At 44.7% G+C, this 21101-nt stretch overlaps 2 protein-coding genes and 1 long non-coding RNA gene across 3 annotated transcripts; 2 read left to right on the top strand and 1 right to left on the bottom strand.

Moving 5' to 3' along the window:
• Positions 1-6086: 6086 nt before the first annotated feature.
• LOC308669869 (olfactory receptor 5AR1-like) lies at positions 6087-7097 on the top strand (the record flags this gene model as incomplete). The annotated part of the gene is made up of 1 exon (XM_081330797.1): positions 6087-7097. Exon 1 carries the CDS (start codon positions 6129-6131, stop codon positions 7095-7097), a length of 969 nt encoding a protein of 322 aa, XP_081186923.1. The 5' UTR covers positions 6087-6128.
• A 2846-nt stretch (positions 7098-9943) lies between these two features.
• On the bottom strand, positions 9944-12154 carry LOC308669868 (olfactory receptor 5T17-like). Its single transcript, XM_081330796.1, has one exon. The coding sequence runs from the start codon at positions 12117-12119 to the stop codon at positions 11184-11186; it is 936 nt and encodes a 311-aa protein (XP_081186922.1). The 5' UTR covers positions 12120-12154; the 3' UTR covers positions 9944-11183.
• Positions 12155-15097: 2943 nt separating this feature from the next.
• LOC308669871 lies at positions 15098-20245 on the top strand. Its single transcript, XR_014026846.1, has 3 exons — positions 15098-15125; positions 19540-19624; positions 20208-20245. It is a non-coding gene; the product is annotated as an uncharacterized lncRNA (long non-coding RNA).
• The last annotated feature ends 856 nt before the right edge of the window (positions 20246-21101 follow it).

Here is a 21101-nt window from a genome sequence, read left to right on the forward strand (position 1 = left end):
AGGAAGGGATTGAGACCTCTGGTATGTCACATGGCAAACAGGTCAAGGGCAGTGGAGGAGCTGGGATGGACATTTCCTGCAGGATCCAACCCTTCGTTGATTCGATTGCAACTCTGTTCTCATGGAGTTTCCCCTGAGAGTCCCTCCTTCTGGGCGTGGGGATTGTCCTGAGCTCGAGCTTTGCCCCCTTTGCCCTTCACTCCAACCTTCCAGGCAGGAATCCCCAGGGTGCAACTACTTCGCGTTTCTGTTTGTGGTGCAGGTATTGATCTCCAGGGACAGTCAGGTACCGTAGGGACCACCTCTCTTCTTTAGCCAGCATTGGCTCCGAGGGTGATGCAGACAAGATTTGGGGCACCCGAGGAAGAAGCAGAGACCTCCTCAGGGCAGAAGAGGAGAACTTGCAAATTCCCCCCTCCCCCGTTTTCTGTAGCACCTTCGCATCCCATAATAGACGGCCACGGAGAGAGTTTTCCCGTCTCCGCTTCCAAAAGTTGCAGCAGCCGCAGAAGCAGGAAAAGCAGCAGCTCCATTCTGGAGGCTTTTGCAAGGTGAGGAGACCCCAAAGAAAGAGGAGAGTGAAGGTCCTCAGACCTGGCAAAGCCCCCTTTGGCAGCAGGGGGTGGGGAGTGGGTGGGGGTGGAGGAGATGCCTACTAGGCCCCCCTTTTTAAACCAGCCTTTTTGCCGCTCTGTAAGGTGCATAAATTGCATCTGATTCAGCCTCATCCTTTCCTGGTGCCTGAGAGAGGGGGAAAAAATAGATCTAAAGCGAAGTGTTGGTGGTGAGGAGACAGGGGAGGACCTGGACCTTCCCCCTGGAGACCCCTTGACCCCAAGCCTGGGATTGGTGGAAATTGACTTCTTGCTGGGATTCTTGGATCATCTAGTAAGTACCAAGCTCCCCATGCCTCTTAATCTCCACTTGACACATGCACACAAACACACATGCATACACCAGCGAAACCCCACTTTCTAGATGTGTTTGAGAAAGAAGCTGCCTGTTGATGGGAAGGAATTTGGGGAGACCCCAGCAGGGGTGAGAAAGCAAGGAAGATTTTGGGGGTGAGGAGGGGAAGACAAATTCCAGAGGAGGATCTGCTGGTCAGGAGAAGAAACTCAGAACGGTCCTGGATTCCTCCTGAGGACCAAGGTCAGTCGATCCCTGATTTGTCTGAAATGGAATAGGGTTTCCTGCCAGAGCAGGGGGTTGGACTAGATGACCTCCAAGGTCCCTTCCAACAACTTCTTCTTCTTCTTCTTCTTCTTCTTCTTCTTCTTCTTCTTCTTCTTCTTCTTCTTCTTCTTCTTCTTCTTCTTCTTCTTCTTCTTCTTCTTCTTCTTCTTCTTCTTCTTATTATTATTATTATTATTATTAACCAGGAGACCGAGGAGCACCTTGAGGGCCCCTCAGGAGGAGGGTCGGGGCTGCCCGGGTGAGTCTTAAGTGAGTTCCAGGGAGGGGCAGAATAAATTCAAGGAGGACCGTCTCTTCCTGGCTGCAGCTTCCCACGACCCACGTAGCACGGAAGGGGAGATCTGTAGCATTGGGGATGTGGCAGAAACTCTCCCAGCTGCACAATGTTGCACGGGAAGGGCATTCCTCTGCAGACACCGTGATTGTGTTGTGTGAGCTCAGCATGTTGTGATTAGGCTCCAGAGAGTGACGTGAGTGGACGGTGAAATGGTTGTGTGGAAGCAGCCGCTCCCAGGTTCAACCAGGAGCCGTCCTTTGTCCTCACTCAGGATTTCTTCTTGCGGCCCTTAATGCAGGAAGGAAAAGACCCCCCCCCATACCATCAGCAGTAGGGATCACCCCCCCACACACACACAGACACCCTGTGCATGTGATCAGAGGCAGCTTGTACCTTCACACCATGCAAAAGGTCATAATTCCTGATGTGTTTATTTTTTGCTCAAGCCCTCCGAAATGCAGGGACCACAAATCTCGATTTGTGGCTGCAGGGAAATTTGCAGGGTGATTAGGATCCTCCGTTTACGATCCCCAAGGTCTGCATCTGCTCTTTTTGATCAGCTGCACAAAGTTCTCTTGATCTTTTCCCTACATCACCTTCTTTATATATATAAATCTCCATCCTGGAGCATCTCCATCCTGACGACGTTGGCAGTTGGCCAACGAAAGCTTGATTTTTTAGCAATAAAAACTCTTTTAGTTTTTAATTCTATCCCAGTGTTCATTTGTTTGTTAATTTTACCATGCCTGGGATTCGTATTTTTAATCTTTTCAAGGAATTATATATATAATTATATATATAATTATATATATAAGGGACCTTGGAGGTCATCTAGTCCAACCCCCTGCTCAGGCAGGAAACCCTATACCATTTCAGACAAATGGCTGTCCAATCTCTTCTTAAAAACTCCCAGTGTTGGAGCCATTCACAGCTTCTGGAGGCAGGTTGTTCCACTGGTTAGTTGTTCTAACCGTCAGGAAGTTTCTCCTTAGTTCTAGGTTGCTTCTCTCCTTGACTAGTTTCCATCCGTTGCTTCTTATCCTGCTTTCAGGTGCTTTGGAGAATAGCTTGACTCCCTCTTCTTTGTGGCAGCCCCTGAGATATTGGAACACTGCTATCATGTCACCCCTCACCCTTCTCTTCATTAAACTACACATACCCAATTCCAGCAACCGTTCCCTGTATGTTTTAGCCTCCAGTCCCCCAATCATCTTTGTTGCTCTTCTTTGTACCCTTTCTAGAGTCTCAACATCTTTTTTACATCGTGGTGACCAAAACTGGATGCAGTATTCCAGGTGTGGCCTTACCAAAGCACTGTAAAGTGGTATTAGTACTTCACTTGATCTTGATTCTATCCCTCTGTTAATGCAGCCTAGCACTGTGTTGGCTTTTTTGGCAGCTGCAGCACACTGCTGGCTCCTATTGAAGTGATTGTCCACTAGGACTCCGAGATCCCTCTCACAGTTACTACTATTGAGCAAGGTACCACCTATACTATACCTATGCATTTGATTTTTCCTGCCTAAATGTAGAACCTTACTTTTTTCACCATTGAATTTCATTTTGTTAGATAGTGTGCCCAGTGTTCGAGTCTGTCCAGACCCTTCTGTATCTTAAGCCTATCTTCTGGAGTATTGGCTATTCCTGCCAGCTTGGTGTCGTCTGCAAATTTGATGAGTTCCCCATCTATCCCCTCATCCAAATCATTAATGAAGATATTGAAGAGCACTTGGCCCAGAACAGAGCCCTGGGGCACCCCACTACACACTTCCTTCCATGTAGATGCGGTTCCATTGAGGACCACACGCTGAGTACGGCCTGTCAGCCAGCTACGAAACCATCTGGTGGTGATGCTATCTAACCCACATTTTTCTATCTTATCAAGTAGTAGGTTGTGATCTACTTTATCAAATGCCTTACTGAAGTCCAAGTAAATTATATCTACAGCGTTCATCTGGTCCACTAATTTTGTCACTTGGTCAAAGAATGCAATAAGATTTGTCTGGCATGATCTGTTTTTGACAAACCCATGTTGACTTTTAGTGATGACTTTGTTTGCATCAAGGTGTTCGCTGATTTGTTGTTTGATTATCTTTTCCAGAATCTTCCCAGGTATTGAGGTCAGGTTGATAGGTCTGTAGTTTCCTGGATCTATTTTTTCCCCTTTTTTGAAGATGGGAACTACATCAGCTCTCTTCCAGTCCTCTGGTAGTTCCCCAGTGCTCCAGGATCTTTGAAAAATATAGTTCAGTGGTTCTGAGATCACGTCTGCCAGTTCCTTGAGAACCTTGGGGTGTAATCCATCTGGTCCTGGTGATTTGAACTCGTCTAGGCTGGACAGGTGCTCACTTACCATTTTCTTGCCTATCTTAACTTGCGTTTCTATTCTGTTTTTTATGGCACTGGTTTGGGTAGGTTGGACTGTTTTTTCCCTTTGTGTAAAGACAGATGCAAAAAACGAATTAAATAGTTCTGCTTTCTCCCTATTGCTTGTCACCTTCTTGCCACTTTCCCCCACTAATGGACCAATCAGTTCCTTAACTTTTTTCTTGTTTTTTATATGTTGAAAGAAGCTTTTTTTGTTATTTTTGACTTTGGTCGCAAGCCTTAGTTCATTTTGAGCCTTAGCTTTCCTCACTTCATCTTTGCAGGCACAGGCTATTTGCTGATATTCTGATTTAGTTATGTGCCCCTCTTTCCAATTCTTATACTTGTCCTTTTTATCTTTCAATTTATCAGAGTTCTTTATGCAGCCGTGCTGGTTTCTTTTGAGAGCTGTTATTTTTCTTTTTTGTTGGTATTGTACTAGACTGGGCCTTTATTATCTCACTTTTCAAAATTTCCCAAGCTTCTTGAGTTGTTTTCCCCTTTAGGATTCTCATCCATGGAATTCTTCCCATGGTCTCTCTAAGTTTATTGAAATTAGCTCTTTTAAAGTCCAAGACTCTAGTTTGGCTGTGTTCTATTGCTTGTGCCTCCAGAATGTTGAATTCCAATATTGCATGATCACTTCCCCCCAAGGTTCCTGTGACTTCGACACCTTCTATCATTTCATCTCTGTTTGTGAGAATTAAATCCAATATGGCTAATCCCCTAGTTCCCTTCTCTACTTTTTGGGAGAGAAAGTTGTCTGCTAGGTTTGTCAGGAATCTGTTAGATCTTCCACTTGGTGCAGAGTTTGTCTCCCAGTTGATATCAGGGTAATTAAAGTCCCCCATTACTATTGTGATGCGCTTCCTACATACCTGAGTTAACTGACTAGCAAAAAGTTCATCTATTTCCTCTGCTTGGTTGGGCGGCCTATAGTATACACCTATGGCAATGTCATTTCCCCCCCCCTTTTATATTGATCCAAATGCATTCAAGTTTACAGTTTTCGTCATTGTTGTGCTCTATTTCTGTAGAGATATAGTTATTTCTTATATAGGGAGCAACTCCACCTCCTCTTTTGTTTAGTCTGTTTCTTTTAAATAGTTTAAATCCCTCTAGCTGTGTGTTCCATTCGTGGGTTTCGTCCCACCATGTTTCCGTAATGGCAACAATATCATATCCGCCCTCATTTACCTGAATTTATAGTTCACACTGCTTATTTTATTAATTTTCTAGTTTTACAGTCAAATACCTAATAGACAGCTAGTTGTCTGGGTCCATTAGTAATTCAGTGGTACATATTGGCTCCTTCAGTCTAGATTCAATATTACCACCATCCAACGTTTCCTCTCTTCTCCCAGGAATCCCTGTTTTCCCACACTAGGCAAATACAATTCTTATTGTTATTGATGAATATACAACTGAATGTCAACATCTTTGTTACATTTTTCTCATAACATCAATAATGTCAGTTTTAGATAACTTTTCTAACCCAAACATATCTCAATTGCATTTGCACTCAACATCCGTGTGTTCAATCAGTATCCTGTTTTTGCTTTTTTTTTTAAAAAAATTAAGTCCTGCAAGCTATTCTTGATCTCTCACTTTGGTGTGGAAGATTGGGAAAGGCTGTCCGAACGCCGGAGTCATTTGCTTTCGACAAAACTATGAGATTGAAAAGAGTAATTTTTTTTTGTATCCTCCTGTAAGTGGATCAATGCCCTTGAGAGTCCCCTGGCCTCCTTATGCAATCTTTTTGGAAAAGGGAATTTTACTGCAATTTCCAACTTTCAGGTAAATCTTCCTGCTTCTATTGAAATAAATGGGTCAAGAAATCCATTTCTGTTTCACTATGTTCTTTCCCAAAGCCCAACAAGATCAGCTTGGCTCCTTTAAGAGTAATTAATGATTTGCGTCCTTTAATTCAACTTAAGTAAGGAGCAGGTTATTTCAAAACATGATGTTATAAACTGTCACAATTATTTTAAAGGATGTGTGCTTTTCCATTGGTCCCATAAAGCCGTGGTGATGCAGTGGTTAAAATGCTATTTTGCAGGCAAACTCTGCCCACAGCCAGGAGTTCGATCCTGATGGGGCTCAAGGTTGACTCAGCCTTCCATCTTTCCAAGGTCGGTAAAATGAGGACCCAGATTGTTGGGGAAAAATATGCTGACTCTGTAAACCGCTTAGAGGAGGCACTGTGAAGCAGTATATAAGTCCTGTTGCTATTTCCATCCCTCCTAAATTCTTCCCTTTTCCAGTCTTCTCCTTGCAGCTATCCTTGATGGACCTCATGGAAGGTGTCAATCAGACCCTGCAGGTGACCAAATTCTTGTTCCTGGGTTTCTCTGGCGTGCCCAGAGGACAACCTTTCTACTTTCTGCTCTTCCTGGCCATCTACCTCATCACCTTGGTGGCCAACTCAGTCATACTTATCTTGATCCAGCTGGATTCGCGCCTCCACAGTCCGATGTACTATTTCCTCAGCCATTTGTCCTGCTTAGACATCTGCTACTCCTCCGTCACCCTCCCCACCATCCTGGTGAACCTCTTGCGCCAGCAGCCCACCATCTCCTACAATGAGTGCATGGCCCAGATGTTCTTCCTGATGACATTTGCGGGGACTGAATGTGCACTGCTGGCTGTGATGGCCTATGACCGCTACGCAGCCATCTGTGAACCCTTACACTATTCTCAACTCATGAGTAGGAGGGTGCAGATCCCTCTGGCCACGGGTTCTTGGATCTGGGGTCTTGTTGACTCTGTCTTTCACACTGCGTTGGCCACCGATTTGGCCTTCTGTGAAAACAACCAGATCCATCACATCTTCTGTGATGTCCCGCCACTCTTGAAAATTGCCTGCAGCGACACCTACACCAACGAGATGGCTCTTCACACTGCGAGTATCTTTGTAGGGCTCTGCCCGTTCCTCCTGGTTGTCATTTCATATGTCTACATCGTATCTTCCATTTTGCAAATCCGCTCTAGCAGTGGAAGGAGAAAGACATTCTCCACCTGCACTGCCCACTTGGTTACCGTCATCCTCTTCTATGGGATGATCAACCTGAATTACAACCGTCCGAGGGAGGGCTACTCCTTGGGGGTGGACACTCTGGTTTCCATCCTCTATTGCATCGTCACCCCCATGCTGAACCCCTTAATCTACAGCCTCCGAAACAAGGAGGTCAAGGGGGCTCTACAAAAACTTCTGTGCACCCAGGAGAAGGACAAAGCCTCTCCTGGAAGACAGTGAAGTAAAAAAACCTGGATCACATTCCTACCTTCTCTGCACATTCTTGTCTATAGATCAACAACAGTTTTACCTCAATGAGGTATTGTGTAGCTCAAATTTCAACAGGGCTCCTTTGCTCAATGCCTCTGGAATTCTACCAGCCATATCCTTCCTTCCTACGTGGCTATTTTGGTTTAACCATTTAAGGTGGAAGTGGAAAAAAAAAAGATCTGGAAAACGTTCTCCCAACTATCTCCAAAAGATTTTTCAAGGTATTTTCACGAGGCAAAGATGTCCTTTGACTTCACTGTTTTTTATATTAGAACTGGGCATTGTTAAATTTAAATTTACCAACAAAGAATTAAAGGGAGACTAGTATAGCTATTTTATTTATTTATTTATTTTTATTTATTTATTTGATTTATATAAATATAAATAAATATATTTATATTTATTTTGAGCTATTTAGCTCTCAAAAGCTAGCCATATCCTTCTAAGATTCGAACCCGGGCCACTTGCATGTCAGGCAGATGTATTAACCTCTAAGCCACAGGGTCTCCTCACTTTGCCAGCTGTACTATTAAGTGTTGGGTACTGCCCATGGATGAGATGGCTCAGCGGGTTAGGACGCTGAGCCTGTCGATCAGAAGGTCGGCAGTTTGGTGGGTCGAATCCCGAGTGCTGTGTAACAGAGTTGAGCGCCTGTTAATCGTCCCAGCTTCTGCCAACCTAGCAGTTCGAACGCACGTAAAAATGCAAGTAGAAAAATAGGGACCACTACGGTGGGAAGGTAACAGCGTTCCGTGCGCCTTCGGCGTCTAGTCATGCCGGCCACATGACCACGGAGACGTCCTCGGACAAGCGCTGGCTCTTCGGCTTTGAAACGGAGATGAGCACCGGCCCCTAGAGTCGGAAACGACTAGCACGCATGTGCAGGGGAACCTTCACCTTTACCTTTTACTGTCCATGGGGGTTTTCCCTGGACTGCAAGGTGATCAAACCGGTCAGTCCTAGAGGAGATCAACCCTGACTGCTCTTTAGAAGGCCAGATCCTGAAGCTAAAACTCAAATACTTTGGCCACCTAATGAGAAGGAAGGACTCACTGGAGAAGAGCCTAATGCTGGGAAAGGTTGAGGGCAAGAGAAGAAGGGGACGACAGAGAAGGAGGTGGCTGGATGGAGTCACTGAAGCAGTAGGCATGAGCCTAAATGGACTCCAGAAGGTGGTAGAGGACAGGAAGGCCTGGAGGAACGTTGTCTATAGGGTTGCGATGGGTCGGACACGACTTCACAACTAACAACAACATGTCTGTCGCAGAAGCAACTGCCTGTGAAGCCTCCTAGATTGGGGCTGAAAGGCGAAAGTGGAAGCAGTGGGCTCTGTCCCATATTTGGGTAGACCAGGGGGCCCTGCCAGACTGGTCACCCCGGAAAACACGTAGAGCTGGGAGTACTAAATGGAGACGTCAGAGATGACAACAAAAAAAGTGGGTGGAAAAATATATATAACAAATAAAATCTCTACACTGAACTGCTATCTCTGGATTCAGCTTCCACCTGGCTTTGCTAGAGGCCAGCCTGCATAAACCATAGGAGGAAACAACTGCTGGAATTCTGGTTACTGTTTGGTGCATAAATAACTACTAACAGGGTTTGTTTTGGGTGTAAATATATGCCTACCGTCACAATTCTTCCTTCTTCATCGGGATAAATCATAAATTTTGGAATGCGCAGAGTTGGATAGATTGACTATGAGACTAGAAGTAAAAGAAGAAACAGAACATTATAAAACTTGGGACTTACTTTACTGATGGTTAGAGGAAAGAATAAAGGATTAGGAATTTAATATGTATTAGCGTATTTAAACTCAGCATGTTGGTTGAAAAATTATTATTATATGTATGGGGGGAAAAATTAAAAATCTTACAAACAAAAAATTGTTGGAATCGCAGGGAAAGGGAGAAATTTGGGAGGAGAAGAAATAATAATAACAACAACAACAACAACAACAACAATAACAATAACAATAATAATAATAATATAGAGTTGGAAGGGACCTTGGAGGTCTTCTAGTCCAACCCCCTGTTGGCTGTTGCTGTTGCTGAAGAAAGAGACAATAGTTTATGTCGCATCCAGCATGTCCCTGGAGATGGCTTGCGTCAGAGAGGAGAAAAACAAAGCATCTGCATGTTTCCCATTTGGGAGTTCCTTGATGGAAACTTTGGAACTTTTGAAGAAAGGCTGGAGCTGGGAAGGTAGGCCGAGATCCACACGGAACAGAATAACAGTGTAGGAAGGGACCTTGGAGGTCTTCTAGTCCACCCCACTGCTCAGGCAGGAAACCTTATATCATTTCAGACTGCTGGTTGTCCAATTTCTTCTTAAAAAATAATGGAATAACAGAGTTGGAAGGGGCCTAGGAGGTCATCTAGTCCACCCCACTGCTCAGGCAGGAAACCCTATACCATTTCAGACAAATGGCTGTCCAGTCTTTTCTTAAAAACCTCCAGGGTCGGAGCACCCACAGCTTCTGGAGGCAGGTTGTTCCACTGGCTAGTTGTTCTAACTGTCAGGAAGTTTCTCCTTAGTCCAACACTCAACATCTAAGCTGTCAATGAAGGGACTGTTAGCAAAACAAATCCTTTGAATGTAACTGGACAATAAAGAGATAACGGTGGGGGTGGGGGGCGGGGGGCGGGGGGGAGGAACGGGAAGTTAACTAGGAAACGTCAGGTGTAAATATTACTTCTGGCTTGGCTGTACTGTGTCCAGTTGGACTTTATTAAAAGTATACCATTCAGACGAATGGAGTCGACGGTCTTTCTTTCCTAAGAAACCGAGGCAGGACCCTCTTGCTGATGATTTAGTTGTATTTCTGCAAGACCCAGAAAGGACAACGGAATATCTGAGGAGGAAGCTCCATGACTTTGGAGCTTTAGCCAGTTTCAAACTAAATAAACAGGAGACAAAAATGCTGGCTAAGAATATAACCCTAATTTCAAGATTATGAAACTTGGGAGGTGGAGAAAAAGATGAAATATCTTGGGACTTACTATGATCAGACAAATTGCAATTTTTATTTATTTTATTTTATTTTACTTTTGTTTATTATTTTTATTTTTATTATTTTATTTATTTTATTTTATTTTTTATTCTATTTATTTTTTATTTCGTTGTTTTGTTTTATTTTTATTTTATTTTATTATACTTTTGTTTTATTATTATTTATTTACTGTATTTTTATTTTATTATTTATTTTACTTTATTATAATTTTGTTTTGTTTTGTTTTATTTTTATTTTATTTTATTATACTTTTGTTGTATTATTATTTATTTATTGTATTTTTATTTTATTATTTATTTTACTTTATTATAATTTTGTTTTATTTTGTTTTATTATTATTTATTATATTTTTATTTTATTATTTATTTTATTTATTTATTTATTTTATTTTTTTCATTCAGTCATTCAGGTTTGTTCGTTCATTCATTCATTCATTTCTATTTTAGAACATTTATATAGCTGCCTACTCACAACAACTCTAGGTGGCTTGCAAACAATAAAAACACAAAACAGAAAATTAAAAATAAAAAAGATAACAAAAACCCAATGCCTCCCCTCCAGTCCACCCCCCATCCCCCCCCCAGATATCACACCCAATTCAATGAGCCACTCGACGGGCTCCATCGCACTCTGGACTCCCCAGGGTTGTCAGCATGAGGGGACAGGAGGGATCGTATCAGCCCCCGAAACTTCCAGGTGGCCTCAACGACTCTCAGGGAGAGCACTAACGACCAGATGACTGCAAGGAATATAAACCCATCCTCCACCGTTCAGGAAGCTTCTGGGATGAGAAGCGAAACATCTTCAAGGAAAAACAAAGGAAGTCCAGTTGCCTTTTGAAAAAGCACCCTTGGGACAACCGTGACCTGGAGGACGGAGAATCCCCATAAGCAAAATGGGGAAACTGATCCTCCACACCTCGTCAGACATGGTAATAGAGTCCCATTAAAAAGAAATAAAAACAGGGCTTCCTTTATGGCTGGGGAATTCTGGGAGTTGAAGTCCACACAACGTCAAGTTGCCACAGTTGGGGAAACTCCGCTCTAAACCTTCAGAACTTTTCGTAGGGCCCCTTTGACCTCCTTGTTTCGGAGGCTGTAGATTAGGGGGTTCAGCATGGGGGTGACGACGCAATATAGGATGGAGATCAGAGTGTCCACGCCCAAGGAGTAGCCCTCACTCGGACGGTTGTAATTCAGGTTGATCATCCCAAAGTAGAGGATGACGGTAACCAGGTGGGCAGCGCAGGTGGAGAAGGTCTTTCTCCTTCCAGTGCTAGAGCGGATCTTCAGAATTGTAGACAGGATGTAGATGTATGAAACGATGACAATGACAAAAGGACACAGGCCTGCAATAGCGCTGGCTGTGTGAAGAGCCACCTCATTAACATAGGTGTCGCTGCAGGCAATTTTCAAGAGTGGCGGGACATCGCAGAAGATGTGGTGGATCTGGTTGTTTCCACAGAAGGCCAAATCGGTGGCCAGGGCAGTGTGAATGGCAGAGTCAACAAGGCCCCAGATCCACGCAGCTGTAGCCAGAGGGACTCGCACCCTCCTACTCATGAGTTGAAAATAGCGCAAAGGTTCACAGATGGCCGCATAGCGGTCATAGGCCATCACAGCCAGCAGTGCGCATTCAGTCCCCGCAAAGGTCATCAGGAAGAACATCTGGGCCATGCACTCACTGTAGGAGATGGTGGGCTGCTGGCGCAAGAGGTTCACCAGGATGGTGGGGAGGGTGACGGAGGAGTAGCAGATGTCTAAGCTGGACAAATGGCTGAGGAAATAGTACATCGGACTGTGGAGGCGCGAATCCAGCTGGATCAAGATGAGTATGACTGAGTTGGCCACCAAGGTGATGAGGTAGATGGCCAGGAAGAGCAGAAAGAAGAAAGGTTGTCCTCTGGGCACGCCAGAGAAACCCAGGAACAAGAATTCGGTCACCTGCAGGGTCTGATTGACACCTTCCATGAGGTCCATCAAGGATAACTGCAAGGAGAAGACTGGAAAAGGGAAGAATTTAGGAGGGATTAAAAAAGAGCAGAATTTTGGAGTTAGGAATGGAAACGTGCACATTCTTTGCCATAATTGTGACACATGGGGAGATGAAAACATGACAATATGTGACAACCTCACCCTTAATTAAATTAAAAGAGTGCAGTTTTATTAATTACTCTTAAAAGAGCCAAGCTGAACTGGTTGCGCTTTGGGAAAGGACATAGCGAAGCAGAAAATGGATTTCCTGATCCATTGACTTCAATAGGAGCAGGAAGATTTACCAGACAGATGACTATCTGGCTCGTATTTAGGTTGACCATTAAGTGGACTATTTCCTGCTTCGAAGGTAGAGCCCATGGGAATTGCAGCAAAAATGCCCTTTTCCAAAGCAATTGCACAAGGAGGCCACGGGACTTTCAGGGGCATCGATCTACTTACCTGGGGTCCTCTGTTCATGGGCTTTGAGTCTGGAGGTGAGTGAAATTCCTCTTTCTGGTTACTGAGAAGAAAACAGCATCTCCAGTTCTTGAGCATCAAGAGGCTTGTGCATCTCTGGCTGGTTTCGTTGAGCTGCGATGGAAGACCAAGACAAGCAACTGGGTGGGATAGTCTGGAATCAAACTCAGGACCACGAAACCCATAATCCAGGCTCACTGGAGTATTTATTTATTATTTATTTCGCAGGGAGGACTGGAGGAATTCTCTCCAGAGAATAGCGGAAGGGATTCCTACACACAAAAGGATGCTCTCCTATTTAGACATTTTGGGAAAGGAGGAGAAAGTGATGGGAGTCGTAGAGATGCATAAATTATAGGTGATGTAAAGTTAGGTATTGACCCTTATCAAACCTCAAGTTTATCCTCCACTCTTTTAGTGTTATTCTCATCAATAGAAAAAATATTGTCTTAATGCAATAAAAATATTATTTGCGTTGCCTTAGAAATGTAAGTTTTTGAGAAGCGAGGACTTTGAGGTTGCCCCAGTTAACACACATTCCTTCTGCGTTCCTATTTGGCTACTGTTGTGTACTGGGTTTGTTGCTTGAGAGAAGAGACGAGGCGAGTGAGTTCAGTCAGGAACATTGTTTATTTGCTTGCAGGAACCGAACTGGGAAACAGGGCTGCGAATGCAGCTATTTATACCCTGGCCTCTAGGTGGCAGCCAATAGGTTTAAAGCAACCTATTGCCGCCCTAGAGGCAGCCAATGGCAGCGCTGGAGACGGGTTGTCTGAGGAGCTGGGAGCCGTTAGCCAGCTCCCTGCTTAACCAACCTTCCAGCATTCAAACCCCATGTGGTACACACAGTAAAACAAGGCCCAATACATTACAGCTACCACACACCCATTCCTCTAAGACAGGGGTAGGCAACCTTGGCTCTGTTATGACTCGTGGACTTCAACTCCCAGAATTCCCGAGCCAACCACGCTGAGGGGAAAGGGGGAGGTTTCCATGCTGAGCCATGCTGGCTGAGGAATTCTGGGAGTTGAAGTCCACGAGTCGTGAAGGGGCCATAGTTCCCCCATGATGGCTCAGGAATTCTGGGAGTTGAAGTCCACGAGTCATAAAAGAGGCAAGGTTGCTTACCCCTGTCTAAGAACTTGTTTTCCTCTTAATAGTTTTTGGGGGCAACATTTAAAGCCACAGCCTTGAGGCGAAGCTTCACAAGCAAGAGTGAACCACTGGATTTCTCAAAGACCATCTGGAGGGACCAAACTCTGCTAGGTGTATGATTAGCCACCATTGGGGAGAAGAGATGCTTCTGGGCATGTTGATGAGTTCCTTTCATTGGGGGAGGGCAGTTCATTACAGCCCTGTCCCTCCAGTTAACTCTCCCCAAAAGCCATCTGACACACATGCTATGTGGGGGCCGGCATTCCCCCCTTTGCAACCCTGTGCAAACAGGCAGAAAGGGGACCGTTGTTGATGGACACAGCTGGGAATGAACGGGAATTATAACCTTCTGCAAACTCTCTCTGATCACTCTCGTGTTTCTGTTTTTACAACACACTTAAGGCAGGTTACTAAGCTACCTGCATTTCTGGATGTGCACAGTGCCTGGAGTGTCTACAGCCTCACCACTGGCTGGATCTGTTCATCAGGACACGGTCCAAAAGCTAGGATGAAAACTAGACCAGTGTTGTATGCGGAGGAGATGATGTAGCCTGCTAAGGTCTGCTGGGAACTCAGAAAAGAGGGAAGGATTCTCTCTCCCTCCCTCCCTCTTCCTCTCTTCCTCTCTCCCTCTCTTTCTCCCTCTCTTTCTCTCTCTCTCTCCCTCTCCCTCTCTTTCTCTCCCTCTTTCTCTCTCTCCCTCCCTCTCTCTCTCTTTCTCTCTTTCTCTCTCTCTCTCCCTTTCTCCTTCTTTCTCCCTCCCTCCCTCCCTTTCTCCCCCTTTCTCCCTCTCTTTCAATCTCCCTCCCTCTCCCTCTCTGTCCCTCTCCCTCTTTCTCTCCCTCCCTCCCTTTCTCTCTCTTTCTCTCTTTCTCTCTCCCTCCCTCTCTCTCTTTCCCTCTCCCTCTTTCTCTCCCTCCCTCTCCTTCTTTTTCTCCCTCTCTCCCTCCCTCTCTCTCTCTCTCAAGACTCCAGGGGGATCATCCATCCAATGTGACTGGGATGGAAATGGCGGTGTGTGTGTGGGGGAAAGATAGGACCATTTCAAGGAGGAGAAATCTCTCGGCGCCCCTGGAGATGGTGGCTGAAATTGAGGTCCCTGCTCACGTCACTCTCTGGAGCCTAATCACAACATGGTGGGCTCATACAACACAATCGCAGTGTCTGCAGAGGAATGCCCTTCCCGTGCAACATTGCGCAGCTGGGAGAGTGTCTGCCACATCCCCAGTGCTACAGATCTCCCCTTCCGTGCTACGTGGGTCGTGGGAAGCTACAGCCAGGAAGAGACGGTCCTCCTTGAATTTATTCTGCCCCTCCCTGGAACTCACTTAAGACTCACCTGGGCAGCCCCGACCCTCCGCCTGAGGGGCCCTCAAGGTGCTCCTCGGCCTCCTGGTTAATAATAATTAATAATAATAATAATAATAATAATAATAATAATAATAATAATAATAATAATAATAATAATAATAATAATAATAATAATAATAATAATCCTGACAAACCTAGCAGACAACTTTCTCTCCCAAAACGTAGAGAAGGGAACTAGGGGATTAGCCGTATTGGATTTAATTCTCACAAACAGAGATGAAATGATAGAAGGTGTCGAAGCCACAGGAACCTTGGGGGGAAGTGATCATACAATATTGGAATTCAACATTCTGGAGGCACAAGCAATAGAACACAGCCAAACTAGAGTCTTGGACTTTAAAAGAGCTAATTTCAATAAACTCAGAGAGACCATGGGAAGAATTCCATGGATGAGAATCCTAAAGGGGAAAACAACTCAAGAAGCTTGGGAAATTTTGAAAAGTGAGATAATAAAGGCCCAGTCTAGCACAATACCAACAAAGAGGAATAATAACAGCTCTCAAAAGAAACCAGCACGGCTGCATAAAGAACTCTCTGATAAATTGAAAGATAAAAAGGACAAGTATAAGAAGTGGAAAGAGGGGCACATAACTAAGGCAGAATATCAGCAAATAGCCCGTGCCTGCAAAGATGAAGTGAGGGAAGCTAAGGCTCAAAATGAGCTAAGGCTTGTGACCAAAGTCAAAAATAACAAAAAAAGCTTCTTTCAACATGTAAAAAACAAGATAAAAGTTAAGGAAATGATTGGTCCATTAGTGGGGGAAAGTGGCAAGAAGGTGACAAGCAACAGGGAGAAAGCAGAACTATTTAACTCGTTTTTTGCATCTGTCTTTACACAAAGGGAAAAAACAGTCCAACCTACCCAAACCAGTGCCATAAAAAACAGAATAGAAACGCAAGTTAAGATAGGCAAGAAAATGGTAAGTGAGCACCTGTCCAGCCTAGATGAGTTCAAATCACCAGGACCAGATGGATTACACCCCAAGGTTCTCAAGGAACTGGCAGACGTGATCTCAGAACCACTGAACTATATTTTTCAAAGATCCTGGAGCACTGGGGAACTACCAGAGGACTGGAAGAGAGCTGATGTAGTTCCCATCTTCAAAAAAGGGAAAAAAATAGATCCTGGAAACTACAGACCTATCAGCCTGACCTCAATACCTGGGAAGATTCTGGAAAAGATAATCAAACAACAAATCAGCGAACACCTTGATGCGAACAAAGTTATCACTAAAAGCCAACATGGGTTTGTCAAAAACAGATCGTGCCAGACAAACCTTATTGCATTCTTTGACCAAGTGACAAAACTAGTGGACCAGAGGAATGCTGTAGATATAATTTACTTGGACTTCAGAAAGGCATTTGACAAAGTAGATCACAACCTACTACTTGATAAGATAGAAAAATGTGGGTTAGATAGCATCACCACCAGATGGATTCGTAGCTGGCTTGGTCCTCAATGGAACTGCATCTACATGGAAGGAAGTGTGTACTGGGGTGCCCCAGGGCTCTGTTCTGGGCCCAGTGCTCTTCAACATCTTCATCAACGATTTGGATGAGGGGATAGATGGGGAACTCATCAAATTTGCAGATGACACCAAGCTGGCAGGAATAGCCAATACTCCAGAAGATAGGCTTAAGATACAGGAGGATCTGGACAGACTCGAACACTGGGCACTATCTAACAAAATGAAATTCAATGGTGAAAAAAGTAAGGTTCTGCATTTAGGCAGGAAAAATCAAATGCACAGGTATAGTATAGGTGGTACCTTGCTCAATAGTAGTAACTGTGAGAGGGATCTCGGAGTCCTAGTAGACAATCATTTCAAAATGAGCCAGCAGTGTGCTGCAGCTGCCAAAAAAGCCAACACAGTGCTAGGCTGCATTAACAGAGGGATAGAATCAAGATCACGTGAAGTCCTAATACCACTTTACAATGCCTTGGTAAGGCCACACCTGGAATACTGCATCCAGTTTTGGTCACCACAATGTAAAAAAGATGTTGAGACTCTAGAAAGGGTACAGAGAAGAGCAACAAAGATGATTGGGGGACTGGAGGCTGAAACATATAGGGAACGGTTGCTGGAATTGGGTATGTGTAGTTTAACGAGGAGAAGGGCGAGGGGTGACATGATAGCAGTCTTCCAATATCTCAGGGGCTGCCCCAAAGAAGAGGGAGCCAAGCTATTCTCCAAAGCACCTGAAAGCAGGACAAGAAGCAACGGATGGAAACTAGTCAAGGAGAGAAGCAACCTAGAACTAAGGAGAAATTTCCTGACAGTTAGAACAATTAACCAGTGGAACAACCTGCCTCCAGAGGTGGTGAATGCTCCAACACTGGAAGTTTTTAAGAAGAGACTGGACAGCCATTTGTCTGAAATGGTATAGGGTTTCCTGCCTTAGCAGGGGGTTGGATTAGATGACCTCCAAGGTCCCTTCCAACTTATTATATAATAATAATAATAATAATAATAATAATAATAATAATAATAATAATAATAATAATAATAATAATAATAATAATAATAATAATAATAATAATAATAATAATAAGTAGTAGTAGTAGTAGTAGTAGTAGTAGTAGTAGTAGTAGTAGTAGTAGTTGGAAGGGAACTTGGAGGTCATCTAGTCCAACCCCCTGCTCAGGCAGGAAACCCTATACCATTTCAGACAAATCAGACAGATCAGGGATCAACTCACCTTGGTCCTCAGGAGGAATCCAGGACCATCCTGAGCTTCTTCTCCTGACCAGCAGATCCTCCTCTGGAATTTGTCTTCCCCTCCTCACCCCCAAAAGCTCCCTTGCTTTCCCACCCCTGCTGGGGTCTCCCCAAATCCCTTCCCATCACAGGCAGCTTCTTTCTCAAACACATCTAGAAAGTGGGGTTTCGCTGGTGTACGTGTGTATATTTGTGTCTCTCTGTGTGTGCGTGTTTAAAGGGGAGATTAAGAGGCGTGGAGAGTTTGGTACTCAGTAGATGATCCAAGAATCCCACCAAGAAGTCAATTTCCACCAATCCCAGGCTTGGGGTCAGGCGGTCTCCAGGGGGAAGGTCCAGGTCCTCCCCTGTCTCCTCACCACCAACACTTCGCTTTAGATCTATTCCCCCCCCCCTCTCAGGCATCAGGAAAGGATGAGACTGAACTGAGGAGTCTGAATCAGACGCAATTTATGCACCTTACACGTGAAGTACTAATACCACTTTACAATGCCTTGGTAAGGCCACACCTGGAATACTGCATCCAGTTTTGGTCACCACAATGTAAAAAAGATGTCGAGACTCTGGAAAGAGTACAGAGAAGAGCAACAAAGATGATTAGGGGACTGGAGGCTAAAACATGTAAGGAACGGCTGCTGGAATTGGGTAGGTGTAGTTTAATGAAGAGAAGGGTGAGGGGTGACATGATAGCAGTGTTCCAATATCTCAGGGGCTGCCCCAAAGAAAAGGGAGCCAAGCTATTCTCCAAAGCACCTGAGAGCAGGACAAGAAGCAACGGATGGAAACTAGTCAAGGAGAGAAGCAACCTGGAACTAAGGAGAAACTTCCTGACAGTCAGAACAATTAACCAGTGGAACTCCTTGCCTCCAGAAGTGGTGAATGCTCCAACACTGGAAGTTTTTAAGAAGAGACTGGCCAGCCACTTGTCTGAGATGGTATAGGGTTTCCTGCCTGAGCAGGGGGTTGGACTAGATGACCTCCAAGGTCCCTTCCAACTTAAATAATAATAATAATAATAATAATAATAATAATAATAATAATAATAATAATAATAATAATAATAATAATAATAATAATAATAATAATAATAATAATAATAGAAGAAGAAGAAGAAGAAGAAGAAGAAGAAGAAGAAGAAGAAGAAGAAGAAGAAGAAGAAGAAGAAGAAGAAGAAGAAGAAGAAGTTGGAAGGGACCTTGGAGGTCATCTAGTCCAACCCCCTGCTCAGGCAGGAAACCCTATACCATTTCAGACAAATCAGACAGATCAGGGATCAACTCACCTTGGTCCTCAGGAGGAATCCAGGACCGTTCTGAGCTTCTTCTCCTGACCAGCAGATCCTCCTCTGGAATTTGTCTTCCCCTCCTTCCCCTCCTCACCCCCCAAATCTTCCTTGCTTTCCCAGCCCTGCTGGGGTCTCCCCAAATTCCTTCCCATCACAGGCAGCTTCTTTCTCAAACACATCTAGAAAGTGGGGTTTCGCTGGTGTATGCATGTGTGTTTGTGTGCATGTGTCAAGTGGAGATTAAGAGGCATGGGGAGCTTGGTACTTACTAGATGATCCAAGAATCCCACCAAGAAGTCAATTTCCACCAATCCCAGGCTTGGGGTCAGGGGGTCTCCAGGGGGAAGGTCCAGGTCCTCCCCTGTCTCCTCACCACCAACACTTCGCTTTAGATCTATTTTTCCCCCTCTCTCAGGCACCAGGAAAGGATGAGACTGAATCAGATGCAACTTATGCACCTTACAGAGCGGCAAAAAGGCTGGTTTAAAAAGGGGTGCCTAGTAAGTATCTCCTCCACCCCCACCCCCTCCCCACCCCCTGCTGCCCAAGGGGGCTTTGCCAGGTCTGAGGACCTTCACTGTCCTCTTTCTTTGGGGTCTCCTCACCTTGCAAAAGCCTCCAGGATGGAGCTGCTGCTTTTCCTGCTTCTGCGGCTGCTGCAACTTTTGGAAGCGGAGACGGGAAAACTCTCTCCGTGGCCGTCTATTATGGGATGCGAAGGTGCTACAGAAAAGGGGGAGGGGGGAATTTGCAAGTTCTCCTCTTCTGCCCTGAGGAGGTCTCTGCTTCTTCCTCGGGTGCCCCAAATCTTGTCTGCGTCACCCTCGGAGCCAATGCTGGCTAAAGGAGAGAGGTGGTCCCTACGGTACCTGACTGTCCCTGGAGATCAATACCTGCACCACAAACAGAAACGCGAAGTAGTTGCACCCTGGGGATTCCTGCCTGGAAGGTTGGAGTGAAGGGCAAAGGGGGCAAAGCTCGAGCTCAGGACAATCCCCACGCCCAGAAGGAGGAGAACTAAGTATCTTCTGCTTTTCCTAAATCCAGAACATCTGGGACATGAGATGAAACTATCTTTCCTAGATTAGCACCTTCTACATGCTTTGGATTTTTGTTCCCATAACGTCTCAGTCTGCATGGCTGGGTATTATTGGTATTCAACACCAACTTTGGAGGGTCCCAGGTAGGGAAACCCTTGTAGGAGAGGGAGCACAGCAAGAAGCAACGGATGGAAACTAATCAAGGAGAGATGCAACCTGGAACTAAGGAGGAATTTCCTGACTGCTAGAACAATCAATCATTGGGACAACCTGCCTCCAGAAGTGGTGAGTGCTCCATCACTGGAGGCTTTTAAGAAGAGACTGGACAGCCATTTGTCTGAAATGGTATAGGGTTTCCTAAATGAGCAGGGGGTTGGACTAGAAGACCTCCCAAGTCCCTTCTGACTTTGTGATTCTGTTATTCTTCTGCCCTTACAGCAAGACATTCTGCCAGAAGTGGGTCTCAGATGTGGGGCAAATGGTTTTTGCTCTCAGCCAGGAAGGTCCGTTGCTTGGCAGCATCAAATGTATACTTTGATGGTTATCATATGTGTTGTATTATTTATTTATTTATTTATTTATTTATTTATTTATTTATTTATTTATTTATTTATTTATTTATTTATTTATTTATGGGATTTGTATGCCGCCCTATCTCCCAAAGGACTCAGGGCGGCTAACAACGATAAAAACGCAAAATACAAACATTAAAAGGTATTAAATCAAATTATCCCATAAATAGTCCAATTAAAAACACAATAAAACAAAATTAAGAAAACCTCCCTTCCATCAGTCCAGGTCGGCCTGTTGAAAAAGCCATGTTAGGAACGGAGATCCGGGGCCATCCGGAGCTTCAAGGGGAGTTGATTCCAAAGGGCAGGTACCCCCACAGAGAAGGCCCTCCCCCTGGGGGTCGCCAGCTGACATTGTCTGGCCG

This window comes from Vipera berus, assembly GCF_964194415.1.
Source record: "Vipera berus genome assembly, chromosome: 6".
Classification (NCBI taxonomy): domain Eukaryota; kingdom Metazoa; phylum Chordata; class Lepidosauria; order Squamata; family Viperidae; genus Vipera; species Vipera berus.

What these genes read in the sequence shown, in the direction of transcription:
- LOC308669868 (XM_081330796.1), bottom strand. Translation starts at nt 12,119, where the DNA reads ATGGACCTCATGGAAGGTGTCAATCAGACCCTGCAGGTGACCGAATTC.